At 43.3% G+C, this 23,486-nt stretch overlaps 1 protein-coding gene across 1 annotated transcript in view; it reads left to right on the top strand.

Annotated features, from left to right (window-relative positions):
* ZNF592 (zinc finger protein 592) overlaps positions 1-22,817 on the top strand; it is a gene marked incomplete at both ends in the record, with an annotated part of 35,777 nt that extends 12,960 nt beyond the window's left edge. The window contains 7 exons of the mRNA XM_082005405.1: positions 6,966-7,144; positions 11,440-11,616; positions 12,414-12,573; positions 15,444-15,719; positions 17,120-17,232; positions 20,753-20,888; positions 22,296-22,817. Of these exons, the coding sequence (XP_081861531.1) occupies positions 6,966-7,144; positions 11,440-11,616; positions 12,414-12,573; positions 15,444-15,719; positions 17,120-17,232; positions 20,753-20,888; positions 22,296-22,817 (1,563 nt within the window). The remainder of the gene's footprint in view (positions 1-6,965; positions 7,145-11,439; positions 11,617-12,413; positions 12,574-15,443; positions 15,720-17,119; positions 17,233-20,752; positions 20,889-22,295) is intronic.
* Positions 22,818-23,486: the final 669 nt, after the last annotated feature.

The following is a 23,486-nucleotide window of genomic DNA, read 5'->3' as shown; positions in this document are numbered from 1 at the left end:
TAACTGTAGCAGAGTAGGACAGTGAGAAATAAAAAGAAAGCTATGAAACACCTTCTGCCCACCCCTCCCTTCTTCCTGGCTCAACTTCACTCCTGACATTTCTGCCTCCTCCCACTGAGTGGCACAGGGGAATGGGGGTTGTGGTCAGTTTATAACACTTAATCTCTGCTGCTGCTTCCTCCTCATGTTCTTCCCCTGCTCCAGCATGGGGTCCGGTCCCTCCCATGGGAGACAGTCCTTCATGAACAGCTCCAACATGAGTCCTTCCCATGGGTTGCAGTTCTTCACGAGCTGTTCCAGCCTGGGTCCTTTCCATGGGGTGCAGTCCTTAGGAACAGACTGCTCCAGCCTGGGTCCCCCATGGGGTCACAGGTCCTGTCAGAAAACCTGCTCCTGCATGGGCTTCTCTCCATGGGCTGCAGCTTCCTTCGGGTCACATTCACTGTGGTCCTCCATGGGCTAGAGGGGGACAACCTGTGTAATCATGGTATTCAGGATGGTCTGCAGGGGAATTTCTGCTCTGGCACCTGGAGCTCCTCCTTCACCAACCTTGGTGTCTGCAGAGCTATTTCTTTCACATCTTCTCACTCCTCTCTCCCAGCTGCTGCATAGCATTTTTTACCCTTTCTTAAATATGTTCTCACAGAGGTGCTGCCCTCATTGCTGATGGGCTCAGCCTTGGCCAGCAGCAGGTCCATCTTGGAGCTGGCTGTGTCTGCCACAGGGGCAGCTTCTGGTGTCTTGCCACCCCTGCAGACCCCTGCTACCAAAACCTTGCCATGTAAACCCAATACAGTGGGTCAGAAGAAAAGATGTAGAAGCTGAAATTCTTGAAATTACAGTTGAGATCATAAAGAGAAGAGCTACAGACTGAGAAGAGCTACAGACTGAGAAAATTCAGAATTAAGCTTATTTGATGCAACATTGTCTAAGATCTGTGATGCTAGTATTTTTTTCCATTGCTATTCCAACTTGCTTCCTAAAACTGTCAGGTTTCTAGGTCTACACTGATGCTTTAACCATGGATTTCTCCACATACACAAAAACGTATTTTGTGTTTATTGAACAGCCTTAACTTCCAGGGAATAAGGTTTTAGTTGAATGCCTTATTTTATTGAGGCTTAAGCACCCTGGTCTCTTGGGGTGTTTTAGATGTGTGTGTGTAGGAGTTGGTCTTGGTGAAGGTCTGAGGAGGACACTAGGTTTGGGAGTGTTAGGCAGTGAGTGATGTGCAGGAATACAAGTGGGAGTGAACAAGGTTGATAGGAGGAGGTGGGATGCAATGATGAGGCTGAGGACATGAGGGGGGAGTAAGCTGGAGGTAGCAGAAGAGAAGATGGATGGGAGAAGTTTTGGATTGAAGGGCGTCTTGTGGTTGTGTCCTTTTGGCTGAAGACCAAGCAGACTTCCTCAGTGGCATTGGCTCCTTAGGCTGACATCTTAAAATAGGCAACTATAACCAAGGAAATAAAAATATCTTTGCTGTGCTTGCGTATGACAATGTAAGAGTGTATAGGAGTTAATTAGGATAAAACATTTATGCTAGGACTGCACTTGACACGTATTCTGTTACTGAAACTTGAACGCACTGGTTTTAGGGTGTCGGTTGGGTTCAAGATTTTTCTTCTATAAATTAATAATCTTGACTTTCTGTTGTAGGGTTTTTCTAATCTATAAATTGAATATGCTAATGTAATGATGCCTATTCATTTATACTCGTGGGGAGGAGTATAGTTTAGTTATCACGCTGACAGCAAAAAGAAGTGCTCTGCTCGCCACTTCTCCTCACGTTGATAAAATTTTGTGTAGCAGTGTTGTAACCTGGATGGTTGAAATAAACCAAGTCAAAAATAATCCCCCAAGCATCTGGATCTTGACTGTAGAGTGGCTCATCAAACAGTCACACTGGTGGGCAGTGGGGAGGGGGAGCACAGAGTTGCAGAGACGAAGGTGCTGAGACCAGAGCCAGCACATCACGCCGCTGCACGCTGAAGCATCTACGCTGAAGGATGCAGGTTGCTGGCATTTATCCCAGTGAGGCAGTAAGTGAAAGCTAATGTGAAGTTAAAGGTTAACTTTAAGTAGTAATTTGCCACTATTTTTTTTTTATAGCAGAAGCATCCTGCTAATCTCTTAACCGCCTGCGATCTCTCAGCTGCCCCTGCAGCTCTGCCTAAAATAGAAAAATTAAAGCTCGCAAAAGGCTGGATTTGGGAAGAATCTGGCCTTGGGGCACCACTGATGGGGGATTTTTGGTTTGAATATGTAAAGGACAAGACCTCTTTAAAACATTTGCATTCCGACAATATAATTTCTGTTCCCCTCTAACTGTTTCATTCTGAGTCCTTAGTAATTTTTTTTTTTTTTTTTAAATTTAGAGGTTGTTAGGCTTATGAATCTTTACCTCTTTCATAGCCCTGATCCCATCCCTTAGGGTTGGTGTAACCCTGTGTTTTTAGCTGAAGATGAAGCTACATGATGATCATATCAAGGAGAACCCTTGTAGTCTGGGGGCATCTCTTAAACAGCCAAGAATTTCATCAACATTGCTCAACTCTCTAGAGCAGCAGAGAGACTCTAAAACTGATGTAAAATTTCTTTGCTTGTGCTGAAGCTTGGTGGTTCCCTTTCCACTTGCGCATTGGGAGTAAGTGAAAGCGAAGAGTTTTGTGCCCCGAGTTCATCTTTCAGTCGTGTGATGATGGGGATCGTGCCCTCGCTGGTCACAGGCTTTATCTGGGCAAGAGCATTGGCCGCAGGAGTTTTGTGGTGATGCCTGCGTGTGAGAAGACAGGAGCTTGCTCTGACTCTGATCCGGGGTGCTTTGCACCGCTGGCAGTTAGAAGAAAATGCACTCACGAGTGGATCAAATTTGACGCTGAGTTGTGTAGTCAGTCCTTTCAATGAAACAGAAAGGTTAACAGTGCCACCTCTACGCAGGCACTTTCCAGAGCAAAACCGTGTGTTAACTGTAAATTTCCTGATTTGCAAACACCTCTGTGGCCACAGAGTTGTGTTTAATAGTTGAACATCATTGGAGTGGAATGTTTTTTTCAACCTTTGCTCTGCTTCAGTGAGTATTTTAATTTTTTTCCCCTTCTGAAGAAGCTAATAAGTAAAAATGGGAATAAAATCAAGTATCCTGAAACGGCTGAGCTTCTGAGCATTTTTGTGTGTGTGTGTGAGTGAATGTGACTTCTGGAAGAAAAGCCCAAATGAAATGTGGCAGGCAAACTGGAATTAAAGAAAACTTGTAATAAATAACTCTTGATTAAAGTGTAGGTTATGGGAGTATATGAAAAACACAGACATTACACAATTCAAAATCATATCCTGGTAACATGCTTCAGAAATAACTGACTAATGAATGTCTCAAATTGCTGCCAGACTTCTTTGAAAAGTCATGGAAAACTAGGAGAGAGATAAAAATGTGACATCTGGAACCAAATTACAATTTCTCATACAAAGCAGAAGAGTTGCAAAAGAAAAAGCCACTCTGTGTCCAAGATGAAGCCTTTGGTGGGGGGAGCCCACACATGGCTGCTCGTTTGCTCCTGATAAATGCAGCAGCTCCTGGCGTAAAATGGATGATCAGACCCTCCTGTAATACCCCTGGGCAGGATTTCTAGCCTCACATCTTCTGCAGGTGTCAAGAAAAGGATGAGTGTGAGCATAAAGATGCTGGTTGTAATTTTTTCCCTCTACTGAACCTTTTTCAGTTCTACTATATTACTTGCTTGATTCAGTGGAAAAATGTAACCTGACATTTTATTACCCAGTCACTCAGTCCTCTCTGGTCTTTTTGCAGTTCTTCATGATCAGCCATTATCTGTAACACACTGAATTACTGAGTTGTGATCAGCAGAATTTGCCATTTCACCGCTCATTTCCCTTTCAGATATTTTGAGCCTATTTTGAGGAGCCCAAATCCCAGCAGAACTTCCTGGGGACTTTCTTACATCAAAGAACCATCTCTTTATTCCTTTCTTCTGCTTATTTATCCATGCCAAAGCCTTCCTCTCTCATGCTGTAGCAGCTTAGTTTCCTTAAAATCCTTTAGTGAAGGTGTTGCAAAACCATTTTGGAAATCCAGGTAGCCTGACGCATCTGCAGGTCAGATCTTCTTTACCCACATGGTTGTTGACTCCTCTGGAGAGCTTGGATGGGTTCGTGAAGCAGGAAGGAAGAAGTTGCGTTGACTTTTCCCAAGCGTAGAAGTGATGCTGCTTAAAGATGACATTTTTCTTTGTTCTTACTAATTTGTCCTTGTGACTCATCGCTCTTCGTTTTGTCTGTTTACTCCCTAACTTCTTGTCTCTTCCACGAGACAATCTGAACTCGGAGGCTTGGGCTGGTTTTTTTGTGTCCCCCATGCAGAGCGTGGTGTCAGCGTGGGAATCTTTCCAGCTTCTTCCCTGGCATCTGCAGACGCAATAAATTCATTTAGCCTTATCCTCGCCAAGTCTTGCTTTTTATTCCCGTATCATGTGTACGTACTGTCTGGCAGGCTTCCTGCTCTTGCAGAGCCAGAGGAAGATAACCACTAGTTTTGATGCCTCTTGCTAGCTGTGCCCCAAACTCTTCTGTCTTACGTTAGCATATTTTTGGTCCCCACTGAGCCTTTCACGTAACAAGGGAGGTGACGGGAGCTCACTGCTCCTCTGCCATAGCCTGTAGCATCCCCAGGCAGCAGCACCTGGGCATGGAGCCCATTAAATATCAGGCAGTTTTGGCATATTTTAGATCCTGCACAAGCACATGCAGCAGAGAAAACTCATGTTTTTAACGTGTGCTGATTGCCAGGGTGCCAGGGTGCCTTTGGAGGCAGCAGGTATGGCATACTGGGGAGGAAGAGGTGAGCCTCAAACTGTCTCTTTGCTCCCTTAAAATTGAAACTAAATTGGCTTTGACAAGGCAGGATCTGTGGAGAAAATGTTTCTCGCTAAGCTGCAAGGGCAAAGGTGCTTTCAACTTGTGTTTGTGCTGACTCTGCTTTAAATACTAGGCAGGATCAAAGTGAGAGGAGTCTTGTTTTACCAACGCCGAAAAGTTAAATTTCCCATTGCAAATCAAAACCCAGTTAGAAAAAAATGCCCTAAAAGACATTAAAACTGCCCTGAACATTAATTTCTTCTTGTAGCTCTTATTTGGAGATTTGAGAGAGCTTTGGAGAATTTACGGTCCTGCTTAATTCCTCCCAGAAAGGTCCTGGGGGCATTTCTATTTCTCCTTTTCCCATTCCCATTTGTATTTCATGGGCTCAAACCATGGCTCAGTAGCATTGTTGTTCTTTGCTGAAATTAGGGGGCTTCTCCAGCATTTGGGGAAGGGCTGAAATACTCTTGAGTTTATTTGAATTGGATTTGGCTGCATGCGTGAGTCCTACAATACAGTTTCTTCCACCCATTTCTCACTTTCCCAGGGAAACCTTTTCTCCTCTAAACTTAAGTTGCAACACGTTCTCAAATCATGTGTCCAAGGCTTTTGATGTGTTTGGCAATTTCTGCCTCCTTCAAGAGCCTAATTTTTTATTTCTGCCCCCCTGCTTCTGGATTTGTTATAGCTTTGCATTTTATTATAAATTATTTTTTCTATTACCTGCAGTGTTTTTGACAATTCCTTGATGGATGTTGTATAGTGGAGCATCACAGAGATGCTGCATGAAATAGCAGTGGTGTAGAAAATGGAGTTGGCCGTTGGTTTTATTTTATTTTTGTGTCAGATTTAGGGGCTTCTGTCTCAGGTTTCTACCCTGGTTGCCAGCAGTGAAGTCTGCAAGACTTGGTTTGGTCCATCTGTGCAGGCACATGATACTTTAAAAGCTTTGTTTGACCATGTAGATATGCCCTCTGGTACAACTCCTCACAATCTCTGATCTAATGAGTCCCATAACCTCTTTTAACTGTAGCGGATGAAATGATGTAGTTAAATTACCTGATTTGATAATCCATAATTATCTGCTTGCTGTAGTTCATTCTTAAGCTAGAGTTAGGAGCAGAGGAGTCATTTTGCGTGGGTTTATTAGTGACAGAAGAGAGTTTCAGCTCCTGGAGGGCTCAAGGCTGGAGGGCTGATACCTGCTCCAGCTCTACTCCTGCTTAGGCATCAGGTAGTGTGCATTCTACAGAGGATGAGCAGCTGCTCCTGGGCTTTGAAGGAATACAGCAGAGTCGAGACACCTGTGAAAGGGAGCAGGGATATGACAGCTGTTGAAACTGGGATGATACATCCACATAAAAAACTTTACATATCAAGTAAATTATGCTGCTTCTGCAAAGCGGTATTGATAGTAAGTGTGGGCCTTCTCAGGGTGGAGGAAAAAAATGGATTTCATAAAGGGTGCAGAAACAGGGAGAGAAAGAGTCTTTGCATCATTTCTAGTTATCAAGAAGTTTCTGGAAGAGTATCATAGCACCACTTGCTTTGTGGTCTTTGAAAGTTCAGATTTCATCTGGTCCAAAGAGATTTTGCAAGAGACACAACTGCGGGTCTGGTGAGGAAGGCTGCTGCGTGTGAGGACTGCACTGGATTCAGCAGTAGAGGTTTTGATTCGGGATATAATGGAGTTTCCTGCTTTTTGGGGGTGATTTTGGTGCAGGGTGAATGCTTGTTGAGAAAAGTGCTTTCCTTCTCAAGTGCCTTAATGCTGAAATGAAAGCAGTGACCAAGCAGAACATCTTCAGAGCTCAGAGGTGAAAGATTCTGTTTTCCTTTTTTAGGGGAAAAAAAAATAAGCCACAGAGGACATGGTTTAAGAATAGATACTGTCATAGGGAATGGCTAATTGTGGAAGTTGTTAGGGTGGTTGTGGAAAAAGATGATAAGGAACCTAGCTGAAGATCTTCGTAGAGTTAATGCTCATACTAAAGGAATGTGCTGGAGCTTCCTCTAAACCTGAAAGTTTTCTAGGGTTGAATTAGGGGGAAATAGAGAATAACTGACTAGTGTAACCTTTCTTTCGTCAGACGTGTCAAGTGTGCCAGATGATGCTGCCCAACCAATGCAGTTACTGCGCTCACCAGAGGATCCACGCTCACAAGTCTCCGTACTGCTGCCCGGAGTGCGGAGCTGTCTGCCGCTCCGCCTATTTCCAAACTCACGTCAAGGAGAACTGCCTGCATTACTCCCGCAAAGTCGGATTCAGGTTTGTGCAGCTCCAGAGGGTCCATGCTGAGACGGCAAGAGGGAATGGGAAACTTGGATTTAGATCTTTGGAAATGCGTCTTCCTTTACAGCAGAAGTTAAAGAGGATGTAGCCTGGGCCTGGCATGGTTTTCTGTGTGACAAAACACATTTGAAATGGGAAATTACTAAATGGATTTAAGAGGAGGTTTCTGAAAGCAGAAATTATTTTGAGGCAGCTTTAAGCTGAAAGACACTTGTATTGAATTCAAGTTGCAGTCATCTCAGGATTGATATTTATGGCAAAAAGATTGCAGTTCATAATCCTCTAAATCTCTCTAAGGTTTGAACTTGTATTTATGTAAGTTATAATGGACTGAGGGATCTGTGTCTTCACGAGAAGGGCATAGATTATTTTCTTGTATGCCCCTAGAACTCTCCAAATACTTCTCACGAACTGAGACAGATGGAGGAAGGCTCCCAAGGTTCTGGAAACAGTGGTGTGTATGTGTGTGTCGCCTTTTCTCCACACAAATTTATTGCTTTAATAAAAGATGTTACTTTTACATTACTGTTTTAGATCATTACTGTTTAGTAATTACATTACTGTTTAGATCACCTCAGCTGCAGCACAGGTCTTAAGACACAGATGATTTGCTTGAGAGATGAAACTAGGTAACCTTTTAAGATTCCTTAAAGTTCTGTTTTTTCTCCAATTGCCATTAAGTACTTTGAAATTTAAAATGAATAGGGCAATTCCTGTTCTTGGAGCTGTTCTTTTAAGATGTCTGAAAATTCAGGAAGCCTCCACTCTGTGGTTTGTTCTGAAATCACACTTAGGTTTTCAATGTCTTTTTCTTTCAACCATGAAGACAAGAGACATATAACGAACCAATTCTGAATTTAATTATATACAGATAAAGTTTTTTTTATGTGGGATCTGATTTGAGGGGGCACAGCCCACAACAAAGAATTAATTCCATTGCAAATTAAATGGCTGTGATACTTGGACTGTTTGAAAATGAGTTAATCTGAGAGAAGGAGGAAAGCTGGAAAAAAAATGTTTTCCCTGAGACGGAAAAATGGGAATGGAGGAGAGGTCAGAAAACTAACCACAGGTTTGGTGTAGTTCTTTGGACTTCACTGGCACCTGAGAATCCCAAATGCAGGCGCAGTTTCATTGCACTGAGCTGCTTGTGCAGCATCCCCATCCTCACTGATGCCTCGATCAGTAATGCATCACAGGGTCACGCTGGCCTGAGCTGCGTTATATAGGAAGCTCAGTCTTTTAGTAGTGATCAGTGCAAGACCTTGCTCCTCTGTTTCCAACTGATGGGCTTGCAGTGTACAGCAGAGCTTGATCCTGACTCTTAAGTGTATGACCTGGCATTTTTAAAAAACATTATTCATTCCAGATGTATTACAGTAATATCTTTATGATGCCTTAATCCTTGTCAGCGATGAGAGCTTCCATCCATCTACAGATGTCATTAGGAAATACCTGCTTTCTGTGCCAGGGACATTAATGAAGATCTAAATCAAGACAAGAGCTCAAGAATGATACTTATGGATTTTTTAGCTTTGCCCAGCTTCTCTAGAAGCTAATTTTCTTTAACTTCCCCTCTAATTTGCATCTGTGCAAGCTCATCTGTGAAAACTGAGTCCATCAGACAGGTGAACTTCTGGATTTGCCATCCTTGTTATCCTGCCTGTCTCTGCTGTGGGGCTGATGTCATTGTTGAAAACAGAAGAAATAAATTTTAGTTGCAGAACCCTATCTAGATAATCTGTGGCATCTGCCCTGTGGTCACGTAGTGACTTCTCTGCTTTCACTTTTGTTACTCACAGAGCTGAAAAGCGAAGGAGTTCTTTTAAATCCTTCCCAGGATCAGCTTGACTTTTGCTGCTTCTTACGATGTCCCTGGTTTTCTTGAATTTCTGATGCATAGATTTGGTTTTGTTTTTGTGATCAGTCCTTATTCTGTCTCCTTTTCTGCTGATACCCCAATGCATTTAATTAAGTTGGGAGTAAGATTGTTTTATTTGGATTTTAGTCGTGGCTAGTGATTACACTGAAAATGAGAAAAGTCTTCTGTAGTTAAAAATTAAAATCAACAAGCCTGTCCTAAATATTCCGTTCCACTTGGCTCCAGGTGTCACCTCCCCACCTTTTCCAAGCACCTTCCAGCTGTCCCCAGTGATGTGGGACCCGTTTTCCTGCTCAGTGCCGTCTGGAGGGTTGAGGGGCTGAAAGGTGACAGCAAAGGAAGTGTTCAGAGGGTTAAGACAACATCTTGTAGCTTTATCTTCTCTCGCAGGACGGTTTCCAAGACTTTTACGCCACCCCTCTTTGCCCTGAGGCTATCCGAGAGTCTTCGCTTGCAAATTATTCCCCTGTGCTGGGGAGATGATAGCAGAATTTCCAATTTGCAGAAATTACATGGCAAGCCTCTGACATCCTCCATCCACTTTGTTCTGCTAATTAGTTTACTTTATCAAACTTCATCCTTCTGGCACTGGGATTCTTGATTACAAAGTGGCTGTTGTTTAAATTTCCATTTACTGTAAATTAAATTAACTCATGATCATTTGACCCTGAGTTAGTACTTATTTCATCCGTAATTCTACATGAAGTACTTACGAAAACTGAATGTACCGCAGAACCATGTCTTGTTAGTTTGAGGAGTGTTTGTGGAAGAAGCCGTCGGATATTCCTGGCTGTACCAGACAGACCTTACTGTCAGGATTAGCATTTGTTCTTCCATTTATACTTGGGAATTTATTCTTCTAGAATAACACAGTTCCTGGTGTTACTATAATAGAAAGTCTCTCTCCCAGTCTCACGTGAATGAGGATCAGGCTAGAAGGCAGAGCTACCCAAGCAGAATTTTCATGCTTCCCCAAAAATGACACCAGCTGTTGTCACTGCTTCCCTCTCTAAATTTAAGAAAACAGCATTTCTGTGTATAGTTTGAGGGAGAGGGTTAGGCTCCTTCGGGCTGGCTTCTGCCTAGCGGTCTTTTGAAGTGTAACTTCAAAGCATGGGCTTGTTTCCTAAACGCTGTTGGGAGGCTCGTTTGGAGGGAAGGATAATCTAGCAGCTTGTTTGTTTTTGATACGAGCCTGGAGTTCTTCCAGTTGCTCGATAGCTGGAGTCCATCTGCGACGGCAGCATCCGTGCCGCAGCGCTGCCAAATGCACAAACCCTAATAGCACCACGGGCAAATGGCAGACCTCAGAAAGAAGGAAAAAGATATTTATAAGACAGCTTAACTGCAGGCTCACCAGAGGAAGTTATGCCTGGTGTGTATCTTGCATCCTACTACAGCAAGCATTGGCCCTCTGGATTGCCTAGCCACGCTGCTCCGCTGTAATGGTCTGTGTGTGCAGCGCTGGCTTAAGCAGAGATCTGCCGTTAGTCGTTTTGATTGACTCTCCTTAGGAGAGGCTGTTCTGGTCCTGGATTAGTGTAGGTGCTCCTGTGGGGATGGTAAACCCTGCGGCTGGTGTGGCCGAGGCAGGCGAGAGCAGGTATCTGCATCCTCATGTGTCCTTGTAGTGTTGGTGTGTGGCTTCTCTCCGAGCACAGGAGGCGGGTGGGTGCTTGGGAGGCGTATTAAAGGTAAATATAGTAAGGCTGCCGGTCGTTGCCATCCTGGGGGAGTATCGGGCAAGGCCTGTCGCAGGCATGCGTTGGGAGGAGAGGCAGACTGAGACCGGTGGGGTGACCCTGACTCTTTTCCTGGCCCTGGGTCTATGTTTTTAGCTGCCCAGAAGAATCCTTTGGCTCCATGTGCAACCTCTGTTTCTTCCTCTTTTTCCTCCCAGAGCATCCCCCAGCTCCCAGACAAGCACTTTCCAGGCAACACCTGTGTCATAATGATTTTAATGAGCTTAATCAGTTCCTTGGGTGTTTCTGTTGCTGTTTTCAGTATCTTTGCTGTTGCTGTCATTATTTTCTAGTGCTTAGTGAAGTCTGAGAAGCAATTGTACAGGGTTAATGAAGATTTCCTAGCTGAATATTCTTTTTCTGTTTATTTTGTATTGGGGACTAACTGGCATTTATGCTGCTTATTTCTACCTAGAGATCTCATCAGATACTTTTACCTTAGTTCCTCACTTGTACATGTGGTGGAACTGGCTTTCACAGCTACAGTACTGGCATTTTGCTGAACCACATCTTCCTTTATTCTTTCTGGGTTGTTTTAGTCTCTGAAGGCTTCTTTTATAGATCTTGTTTACTTGTCGCTAACACGTGACACGTGTTGGAAGCAACACTGTGGCTGTAACTCAGCTCTTTCTTTGTGCGTCCCCCAGGTGCATCCATTGTGGAGTTGTCTTCATGACCCTCGCTATGCTGAAAGTGCACATTCACGAGAAACACTGCGAAGTCTTCCACAAGTGTTCTTTTTGCCCGATGGCCTTCAAGTCAGCCGACAACACCACAGCTCACATGACCAGCCAGCACCCAGCAGAGCCTCACAAGACTACTCAGTAAGTATTTTGGGTTTATCTCTTCTTCTCCTTTGCTGGGTAGCTCTAGGATTCTCCCCTTCCCTCACAAATTTTTTCTGTTTTTGGTTTCTGTCCTTGCATGAGAAGAGCTGCCGCTTTGTCAGCTGGCAGGGGTCCATTCCTAGCTGCAGCGTGCTGTCCTTTGTATGAATTTGGTCTCCTGGGTATGAGAAGAGGAGTTTGGGCAGGGAAGAGCTGAACATCCAAGAACCTTAATGGTTGCCTCTTAGTCTGGCAGGACCCACAGTGGCACCTGTTGGCAGGTGGCTCCAGGGCAACTTCTGCATCTGGCACTCGCAAAGGGAGAGGAGGGTTACGCCATGCAGCGTTGCCCCCAAAAATCACTAAGGAGAAACCTCCTGGTTTTTCCACTCTGTAGCTTTCCCCTCCAAGCCTTGAGCTACTGCCAAAAATGTGTGCTTTAAGGGAGGAACTATGGAAAGGTGGGGTTGAAAGTAACATGTAGCTAGTATACTTTGAGTTTGCTCCCATCTGTCTGCACTTACTGGCACACACACACACGTAGGTAGTTATGCATATGCATAGAAGTAAACTTATTTTTAGAAAGCTGTGGTATGTGCCTGAGGCATTTTGTTGTTCTTCCCAGTTGAGTTAGTGGTTCAGCTGTCCACGTGGGTGTGTGTTGACAATACATTGAGAGCACAGCCCTCCTCAGAAGCCCATCCCTTTCTGAAGTTGCTGACATAACTTTTTCCACTGTCTTCTTAAGATAAGTAACGAAGAGAGACTGAGCTTACTTTTTTTAATTGTTCCAGGGTGATCTACAAATGCTCTTGCGAGACCGTCTTTAACAAGAAGAAGCTGCTCCAAGAGCACTTCCAGCAGAACACCAACAAGTTGTTAGTGGGAGTGTTTAAGTGCCCGCAGTGTCAGCTGGTGTATATGCAGAAACAGCAGTTAATGCAGCATGTTAAGGTAGGTAACTCCCACCAAATACTGATATGAGGTCCTACTTTTTGAGTTACACAGAGAGTTTACATCAACTGTGTGAGGAAATTGGTTGAAGAAGTGGAAGGTTCTTGAGCAATACATTAGTGGAAAAATAGACTACAATGATTTACAGCATTATCTGGAAACATCAGTGGAGCATTTTGTGTTAGCTGATAATAATGCAGGCAGTTACTCTCATCTGTATGTAATTTTACCTTATGACAAAGGCTTGTTTTCGACGGATAAATCTTTTTGATTTTTAACTGTTCTATGTTAAACCCAAGGAAGTGATTAAACCAGAGCGGGAGCTTTATCTTTGGTTGGCAGATAGGGAGAAGTATTCTTTGCCCACAATGTTACTCAATTTATATAATGAAAGCTGAAACTCCCTCTTCTGAGTGGTCACCTAGAGAGCTTTGGCCCCTTTGCAGCTGCCTCAGAGAGAGACTGCATGGGATTTTACACCCCTCTTCCCTGGCTGCTCCACTGCCTGCAGAACTACACCAGAGTGCAAGAGGGGAGTGACAGAGGCAGAAGTGATTGGCTTGGAGATACCAGCCTTCAGGAGGTGGGACACCCAACTCGTGTGCCTCCACGCTGGCACCACTCAGGCTGCTCCAGAAGGTTGTCTGAAATGGGTAGTTGTGTGCAACCCCAGAACTTGGTGGAAATGGTGGTCCAGAGAGTCCTTCGAACCTGCCCTCCCTCAGTAATGGCTTGTATTGCAATAAGCACTACAATACTCTGTCATCCATCACTCTTTTTATACATGTGAAAAGCTTGATATTGTCCGTTTGGTGGTGGTTTCTGGCGGGATGCATGTGAGGACTTGCAGATCTGATTATCCCATGAATGTGTGAGCGCTGCATTTTTCTGTTGTCTTAGTATGTTTCTATGTACAGTGTCTAACAACACTGCCGTGGAAATCCTTTCGGAAGATTTCTTGATGGCATTCTGAAGAAAGAGCTTGCAAAGTCTTCTTTCCCCTTGATTAGAAAAAAGTGACATAATTTTTTTAATGAGTGACTTTATTTTGTTTATACTTACACTTAAAAAGCAAGAAGATTAGTTAGCTTACTCCTAAAACAAAAACCATTCAAAACTACTTCTTTGCTTTCTCCCCCATGCCTTTAACTTGCAAATCTGGAAATGCTTTGCATGCAGTAATGAATTAAAATTTGAAGCCCTCCTGGGAAGTTGATGATTGCTAATCTTCCTGTATTATAGCTAGGAAAATAGAGTTGAGATTAAGGCTGGGACCTTCAAAGAGGCATTCCAGCCCAATGCTAAAAGAAGGGCTTGAGTTGAGGTACACAACTTAATGCAGCTCATTTGCAAATCCCACCCCCAGGGACCTGCCTGCAGTAGTTTGTGCACCAGCACCCTGACATCTCCACTACAAATCTTTTGTCCTTTAACCATGAGGCTGTATTTGGCCATCAACAGGTCTTTGAGATGGTAATTGAAGAAGGCTTTTTGGCTGTGGCAGAATAGTAATTGCACTAACCCATCTCCTCTCTTATCAAATCCCGCTCCTTTATGCAATACAGAGTTTATAGGAGGTGCTGTCTAATTTGCTTCTCCATGCAAAATAAAGAAACCTTCTCATCTTCCCTGGCATTCTGTTGTTAAAGCATAAGAGTAGGAGTTAGAAGGTCCGGTTCTCCTGACACTGCAGAGAAGTCAGTTCATTTTTCTATGCTCCTTGTTTTTTTCCCCTCCAGTGGCATAATAGCAGGAGGAATGGAGTGGTGGGTACTAATGTACTCTTCGCTCATGAAACACCCTTGAGATTTCCAGATGGAGAGAAAGGTGAAGTGTTCGTGTTACCCTAAATAGCTGGCAATGCTGTGGAGCAGCTGTCATTGCCCTGCCATTTGCATGAAAGAGCTTCTGCAGACATCAGCTGGATCAGGTGCAAAGCACACAGGCTTCTCGGATGAGACCTTCTGTTTTGAAGTTTGTTTGGTGTCTAACCCACAGAAAGACTTCCAAAGGCCTGGGGCCTTCGTGTGTTGAAACTTTACCCGTTATTAATTATTGTGCACAATTAAACCTCTAAATTACCCTTTTGTGTGGATGAACTGTTGTTGTTCCTAGGGGAGTTTCTTGAGGTTTCTTTGGTATGTTGCTATTTTATTTGCTTTTGCTTTCCCACAGCTCTTCATTTCTGGATTATTTTCCTTATGTTCAATTTTCTTCGTTAAAATAACTTTTGGGGGGACTTTAGATTTTGGCCTGTTGAACAACCAGAGAGCCTGGGGATGTATTCCTTAAAAGGCTGCTTTCTGGCTTTATGCTTGCTTTTATTTGTCAAGAGCAAAGTTTTGAACAGTGAAAACGTAAATAGCAATAGGCATTGGGGAATTGAGGAAAGTAGGGTTGGAGAAAATGAAATGAAAGGTTGTCTCTTCCTGTCACTTGAGTAAAAATGAAGCAGCTTTGGAGCCCCCAAGGTAACAGCAAACATTTAATTCCGAGTTTACCAAAGCAATGTGTTTTTAGAGCTTAGGCTCTCGAAATAATGACAATTAACATTTCTCTTCCATTACATCTTCCCTGTTTAACCAGAATTCTCAGAGCTCATCCAAAATGTTAAACAGGAAGCACCAAGGAGCTGCTGTTGTCACGCAGGAAACATAAATAGAAGCTTCATGTTTCTTGGGAAAATCTCTTGCTGTAGAAAGCACTAGAGCCAGCTTCAAGTGGAAATGGGAAGATATGTAGGAGCAAGACATCAACATACTGGTTTAGGGGGCAGGAGCTTAAATAAGTGTTATTTATTTATAAATAAAGGTGTATAATATGAATTACATATAAATGTTATGTGTGATTCCATTATTATCGTTATCCAGGGAGTTCATGGAGTTCCCCAAAATCCCGAGGAGCTCTCAAACTTCCGACAAAAGTCTGAGAAGGCATCAAGGAACCAGGTTCATACCCCACCAAAGGAGCTGTCGGTCAATGGGACTTCCCACTCCTCTCTGCCGAGGAAGGACATGAGGGTGGAAGGATACAATCCCGAATCCAAGTCCAGGCTGAGAAGAACTGGTTGGACTTGCAAGGAGTGTTCACAGTGGATCCCTGACCGGGAAACCTATGTGTCCCACATGAAGAGAAGTCATGGAAGGGTAAGGACTCAGATGAAACACTTCAGCTAGGTAACAAGATATTTTTAGCAAAAGAATCTGATAATCAGTAATATTTGGGGCAAAAAGAAACTGAGAATCTGTTTGACAGCTCTCTGAGGAGTAAGTTCAGGGCCAGAATAAAAAAAAAAAAGATGTAGACAAGCACACTTTCTGTCCTTGAACCTCTACAACCTGCGTACCTCATCCTCTTTGCTGTTCCTTCTCACACTGCATCTAATGTCAGGTTTCCTCTCCAGCTCACCTGGGTAAGTGGATGGAAAGTCGTGTCTTCTCCAGTTGCTGGTTCAACAGTCTGATCTAAACTATCTATACTCAAAGTTACAGAAGGACATACAGTTCCTCTCCATGATGTTGTATTGTTTGGTAGTTATCACTACATCTAACTGAGGAAGAATAACAGACTTGTGCAGTGCGCAGAGCTATCATTGTAAGAACTGTAAATCTCAATTTTGTTGGTTTCATCCAGCTCAAGACTTGTGTTGCCTTGACCTACTTCTGTCAAGCTAATCCTTGCTCGCTGGCAGAACACAGGCCAAGATCTTGTGTGCAGCCAGATTTCTTAGTACTTTGGCATCAGGACTTCTTGTTCAATGTAGAGTCATCCTTCTTGAGTCCCATGAGCAGAAGCTGTGGAAATCTGGACCATCATCTTTGATTCCTTCCAGCTTGACTTGGGGAGTGCTAGATTGTCCCAGTTGATAAGTATCAAAAGAAGAAGATGGGGGCAGGGTGAGAATGCTGGATTTTCCCATTTGAATTCTATAGAAGTAGGAAATTTGCCAAATATTTAAGTTCAATACATATATGTATTCATTAAACAAGTCTAAGAAGATTTTAAATGGAATGCATGCAGATTATACAAAGGATTGTAGGAAAAGGAGGAGGCTAGTTACGGGGCAGAGTTGGATAGGGGAACATGGGTATCATAAATGGATAACAAGCAGGACTATGTGATGCTCTTTAACATCTTGCCCTTTTATTGCACTGAACTATGAGGAGATAGAAGGGTAAGTGGACTTGTACTTCACACTGGGATCGTGCCTTCTTCTGGGGCAGAAGGGACATTCCACTGAATTAATTCTGCAGAGGGTCCTGTAGTAAAATAAGCCCACAATAGAAGCAGCTGATGCAATTCCTATTAAAAAAAAAATCAAGCATGGGCTTTAACTAGTCCTGGTTTTTATAAGACTAGTGCTGGTATTAGCCAACCGTTGGGCTGAGTATAAGTGGGACCCCAAAATCTCAGTGATCTTTATTAGTGGAAGAGGGATTTTTTGTACCTGAGGGGTAAGGTTCAGATGAAGAGCATGGGAATGTTAGAATCCAGTCAATGCCTTCCATCACCCTATTATTAAAAGATATTTCTGTTCTTCTGCTAGTCTATGAAGAGATATCCCTGTCGACAGTGTGAACGCTCATTTAATGCCTCCAACAGTCTGCGTAGACACATCCGCAATAATCACGACACAGCAAAGAAAGTTTATACTTGCTGGTACGTACTGAACGCCACTTTTCAAATTTGTTTTCAGCAACAGGGTAATCCTTCAAAGTTTGGAAGCCCTTTGTAATAGATTGTGTCTGCTCTTACGTACTCCAGGCTATAAGTTACTGAGGGAGAATAAGAAAAAGAGTATGTTAAACATGAGAGAATTGGTGTCTAAAATAAGTCCTTAATTTTTACTGCACAATGCTCTTTGGAAACTTAGGGTAAGGTTTGATTTGAGATCTGCAGGTGCAAAGTGAGAATTATATTGCACACCCTTGTGGAACAGCTAATAAAATACTGGGCCAATCTTTCACTGCTTTATGGTTGGTGTACTCATGCATCACTCTTGTGCCTTCCTCATGAAAAAATGGTACAAAAAGTGTGTAAAATCCTAATGAACCAGGGCACAAGATCTGCCACTGCTTTACAGAGGCAGAACTGACTGCACAAGCTGCAGGGCAATGGATAATTAAGCCTGCTGGATTTGCTGGAGAAGATGCACCTCAAAGTTGGAAAATGGATTTGGAGACTTCAGATGAGCTATGTAAATCAGCAGTGAATAAAAATCATTGCTGGTGAACATATTTTAACTGTGAATACAGTCTCAGTTCAGGACAAAGCCCAGTGCTTACAAAACTGCCTCTACAACTGCTGCATCCTCATCTACTGTTGCAGAATAAGTCATACACTAAGCGACCGTGCAGACTTGCTTCCTGTCTCATTCTGAGACATCCTTCTGAAACAGAATTAAAGCACGTTTTGTGTTGGAAGGAAAGTTTGCTGTGATGTAGGTTGGAGGATTTTTTTTTTAACTAAAATTTTGGTTTAATGCAAGTGTTTCTGAAGAGTGTACTGTCACTTGACTGCACTTAAGTTGCTAAAAGCCTGTCTTGAAGAGTACATCCCTCATGTACTTTATTTCTTTGGACTGTCTAGTGAGCCACAGTAGCTTTTAGTAAATGGATGAAGTATTGGCATCACCACTGGGGCCTGATAGGAATACACTCCTGGTGCATTTATCAGCCAGGACTTCTAAACTTTCCATTTCTTGTAACTATGCTTTGACTTGGAGAAGATGAAATGTTGACTCCGTGTATGTTTCATTCTGCTTTAAGTTTGTGGGTGATGGTCTTTGGAGTTCTGTGCACCTGATTTGTATAAATCTGTTCTCTCAGTTGTTTTCAGTGTGGAGTGTATCAGAATCAAAATGAACATAAGGCCTAGCTGGGAACGATTTGTGTAGAACAACCTGGGATGTGCCAGCCTACTGTATGCATTAGCTTGTACAGGCCCTGGAGTCCAGTTTTTTCTACTACTTTTCAGAATGACACACAGTTGTGGATTTACACCTTCACCCAAGGGTCCTCGGTCATGCCATATTTACAGCAGAAGAAGACCCAGCTACAAATTCAAGTGAATTGTGGTTGTGTTAAATTCTCAAGTTTGTAGTTGCTCCTTCTCAAAATCTGTTGAAGAACTCTTAATTGGACTGTGGTTGTCTCTCTTTAATCATTGTAGTGGCAGACTTATGGAAATCCCAGCACTCTTCAAATGAAACCTTTTCCTTGAAATATTTGTCCCAGCATCTCCAAAAGCTGTGCTTTGTTTGCATCCAAGGTCTTCTGTCCAGTCTCCCTTTTAGCTTGTCCAGACCGCTGTTCTAAAAATCACCTCTGTGACTGCCACTCGCAAATGCTTTCATCTCTCTGAATTCCTCCTTGGCTCCTTTCTGTGCTCTGTAAGTTACCATATCTCTGCTACTCCTTTTCTTCTCCCTTGGGTGCTGGTGTCTGTTTTCTTTTTTCTCACCAGGCAGTTTGTATCAGTCTCACCCGTTTTCCCTTCAGGGTCTTTGGTGCCTTAACGTCATGTAACCCTCTACTCCTGGATTGCCTCATGAAGCATGAGTAAAATTTGTCATTGATCCAATAATTGAGTATTTTTGTGACTCCAGCATGCTGTCTCGTAGGTGACCTTCCTTTGGCTTCTGACATTTCAAGCTGTGATTTCCCCTTCTCCCCTTGCCCTGCTTAGGTCTCTGCCTTCTGTTAAATTTGTAGGGAGAAACCAGTGATGGAGGACTTGCTTGAGTACCCTCCTGCCACTGGAATAATTCTGGCTAGGAAAGTGTCTTTCTCTGCTCACATGAAAAAAATTCTAAATTAGGACAAATTGCAAAATATTCTGATGTTTTGTATATTTTCTTTCATAATTCACTTGGTTATTGTGATGGGAACTTGCTCTTGTTTTCCAAGTCTTAAGTACAAACTGTCTGGAACGATTGATTTTCAACATGTTTAGTTTTGATAAATACCACTTAATAACCTCTCATTTTCCTCCATGAGGGAGAAAAATTCCATCATTATTAAATATTGATTTATCATCTAAGCAGTTCCTGTTAAAAACCAGAAGTATTCAGTGAGGACATCTGCATTTTCACATCACTACTGACTGTTGTTTAATTTCCATTTAGTTACTGGAAGATCAGTAGGAATCTTCTTTCGTTTTAAAAGATGTCTTTGTTGCCCAGAGACACTTCATCTCCTCTCTGTTGCTTTTCTTCCCTTGCTGCCTACATTTCAACTGCAATTTGTGCATTTCAGAGAAGTCTGGTGTTACTTGCCTCATTGCTGGGGTCGATGCATAGCTGGTGGACCTTCCCCATGTCACGCTGGCAGGCAGCAGCAGAGTACAAAGTCAGTCTTGGGTTTCCCAATTGCTAACGGAGACCTCTGTGTACTCCACCATGCTGCAGTGAGATGGTTTATTTGTCTGCAAGACCTGGCATTTATTTCTAGTAGACGTCAGTCATCTGGGAGTGAAGGTTAACAGATGGCACATCCCCTTCAACATCTCCTTTTGAAACATTAGCCATGCTCTTGGGCAGCTCTTGAATCCTACCAAGTTTTAACATGAATAGTTACGTATAAATAAATGCGTTCATGAGTGCTTCTGCCTAGGTTATTGTTATCAAAGTTGGAAGTTCAGCTGTTTTGTAAGAATTTTAAGTCTGTTACGATACACGTGGTCTTGGATGGGATGCTGCACCGGTGCTTGGGAGCACTGGGTGCAGAACCTGGTTCTGCTGCAGGCCTCCTTGGTGTTAGCAAGTCACGAACAGGGCCCTCTGTGCATAGGTCTCTCATCTCAGAGTCGTTTTTCTCCCATGCTTTTTCCTTCTTGATTATTTATCTTGTGCTTGTGTAGCATGTATCACAGTGGGCCTGATCTCCACTAGTCCCTGTATTTATTTAGTACTGTACTGTAAATAAGACATGCCCTACTTTCATTCTCATTCATGCTTACTGTGGTAAACTTTAAACTGTTCTAGATTTCTCTCAGGGGTAATGTTTTATTATTGAAACAATGATTTGCTGCATATTTTGGTAATCTAATAGTACATTACTCACCAGCGTCTGTCTCCAATGATACCCATTGGTTTGGCACAGAATGAAGAGCTGTTTGGATGGAAACGAACAGCTGGGCATTTCCTCTAATAAATTTTCTTCCTTTTTATATTTCCAAGGTACTGCACAGATGAAAATCAGACATTTCCTCAGCCATTCATGCTGGAGAATCACATCAGCCTCATGCACGGCATCAAAAACCCAGACTTATCCCAGATGGCCAAAGGAAAAGCTCCAGAGAGAGACACAGCAGAAGTAACTGATATATTTTCATTGAAAAATAAATGTACCTGGCGCGTAGCTGTTCACTTGGGGTGTTACATCAAGCTGTAGCCTTATGCCAGCCAAGCCCTCTCATCCATACAGCAGACTTCCTTCCCCTCCTCTCAACTCCATCCAGTTTGCTTCTCTCTGGCAGTATCAGGATCAGAACTGAAAGCGCAGCTGAGCTGGAGCAGCACCAGGGCAACGTGTCTTGCATTTTGCAAGATATTCTTGAGCGTGTGTCCCTGTGCTTTACTGGCCTTTTTTCAGTCTACTTTGTAACCAGGTCTAATTTAGGTTTTGTTGTTTCCCCTTTCCACTCTGTTCATGAGCCTGGTACATTTTTCCTCTTTCTCCCTTGTTTTTTCTGCTAGTTACAAAAGATTTCTGTTTTAAAATACTTCCTAGATCCTTACATTACCTATAAGAACTATACTACTTATATTACCTGTAAGAACTGCATTCCTCCTAAGTAGCACTCTGCAATATTTTTCACTAAATGTAACTGTTCAACTAATTTTACTTCATGTTGTTTTGGAGTGGAGGGTTGGCAGATTGGGCTTCTTTGCTCTGTTTACTTTAAAAATAGACATAGGTTTTCCATATCAGTACAGTTAATTGTTCATCTGTACCGTAGCGCAGAGGTATCACAGCCAAGACTGACTCCTCTCTGTATTTATGTCGTAAGGAAACCTGGGGTAACTTAAGAATGCACTTCCATGAGCTGATGGCTGCTTGCCCCAAGCAGAGCCGATGTACCAGGGCACCCAGCTAAACGGGGGCAGACAGTGACTTCAACATGTCTCCAGTTGGGTCTGCAAATACAAGCCTATAAGCTGTATCCTAAACAAAAGACAGCTCAGTGCTGCTGGCTAAGGAGATAACAAAATCACATGAAGGAGCATATGCAAGCGAGCCATACTCACAGGAGGAGAAGCACGCTGGGGGATTATAAGACAGAGATGAGTTAATGGGAGATGCCGTGAAGAAAAAGCCTGAGTGGAGGGGAAGATGTTTGGAGTTAAATCTGAGAAATATTGTCTGGGCTAATGACCATCCCTGTATCCCTCAGCTCTCCCTGCCCTGTGGGCTCCTCCTTCCCACACTAAGTTCACATTCTCCTTTCCCATCATGTTTCTGCTCAGCCAACCCCTCCCAGGTCTCCCATCTCACATCGCAGGACAGCAGTTGAGATCCTGCATGTTGGGGTGAGGTGTGTGGGTACTGGTAGGAAAGGCAATGTAACAGGAGTCCCTAGGCATGGCGTCATTTAGATTGTACCAAAATACTGATGTGTATTCACCCTCGGGTGTCTTCAGATACACGTGTGGAATTTAGCACTTACTCTCCCGTGGGCTCACACAATAAAGTAACTTATTTAAATCTTCTTTTTTTAAGGCAAAATCTCCAAAGAGGATGGCAACGGATGAGCTGGGTCAGGCAGAGACCGCTGCGGGTTCAGACGCGCCGCCAGCCAAAAAACTGAAAGCGCATTGGAAATGCGCTAAATGCGGATTTGCGACAGACATCAGTACTGAGTTTCAGGAACACATACCTCGGCACAAGACAGACAGCTCCACCTACCAGTGCTTGTTCTGCGGCTTGTGCTACACCTCTCACATCTCCCTGAACAGACACCTCTTCATTGTTCATAAAGTAAAAGATGAGGAGGAGGAGGAGGAAGAGGAGGAGGAAGAAGAGGAAGAGGAGGAAGAGGAAAGGGAGAAGTTACAAAGGGAGATGAGTGAGAACGGACATGAGGGGTATAATGGCGAGATGAACACTACGGTGGAAGAAGAAAACCTGAAATGCAAAGAGTGCAAAAGTGACTCAGCTCTTTGTGAACACAGTCAGACATGTGGTGTGGAGGGTCCTAATAGCACCTCGCAGAACAATCATTCAAAGTCTCTTAAGACTTAAAAACAAACAAAAACCCTTTTGGTTGGTCGGGGTTTTTTTTGTTGGGGGGTTTTTACTCAAAATACAGGGTGGGGACGGGGCAAATCTTTGAAATATTCTGTTGATTTCTTGGGATGGACATTGCTTTCCGTTAATTTCTATTTGTAAGGGAAATTTAAAAAAAGAAAAAAACCCTGCCATTGCATCCTAAGCACTAACTCTCTGCCAGACCAGAGAGGTGAAAAGGGAAAGCAGGGCGAGAATCCTCACTGGAGCTTGTCCAACTCCTGAGGGTCCAGGAGCACTTTCTGCAGCTGCAGTTTCCTTAAGATGAGCTCTCTTCTTTCGAGTGTGCACTGCCTCAGCCTCTGCCCAGACCCCCAGTCTTGCCTTCCCTATCTCGCTTTCTTTCTTCTCCTATTTATGGCTTATTTTTTCTCTTCCCATCCTGCCTTTGTTTTACTCACTTTAACTCATAACACTGTCTCAGCAAAACACGCTTGTCAGGACCGTGCTGGCCGATCCGGGATCTTCTGCGTTACACGGGACGGGTTCAAGCTGTAAGTTGTGCTGATTTTTCTTTAATTGCCCGAATAACAACCTTATTTTCCAAAAGGCAATTTAATGAAATGTCTTGGACCCGAGTCATCCTGAAAGAGAATTTTGTAGCCCCCATCAGCTCGGGTGAGC

Source organism: Phaethon aethereus, assembly GCF_964289735.1.
Source record: "Phaethon aethereus genome assembly, chromosome: 12".
NCBI classification, from domain to species: domain Eukaryota; kingdom Metazoa; phylum Chordata; class Aves; order Phaethontiformes; family Phaethontidae; genus Phaethon; species Phaethon aethereus.
This window is presented reverse-complemented; position numbering and strand designations above follow the sequence as displayed.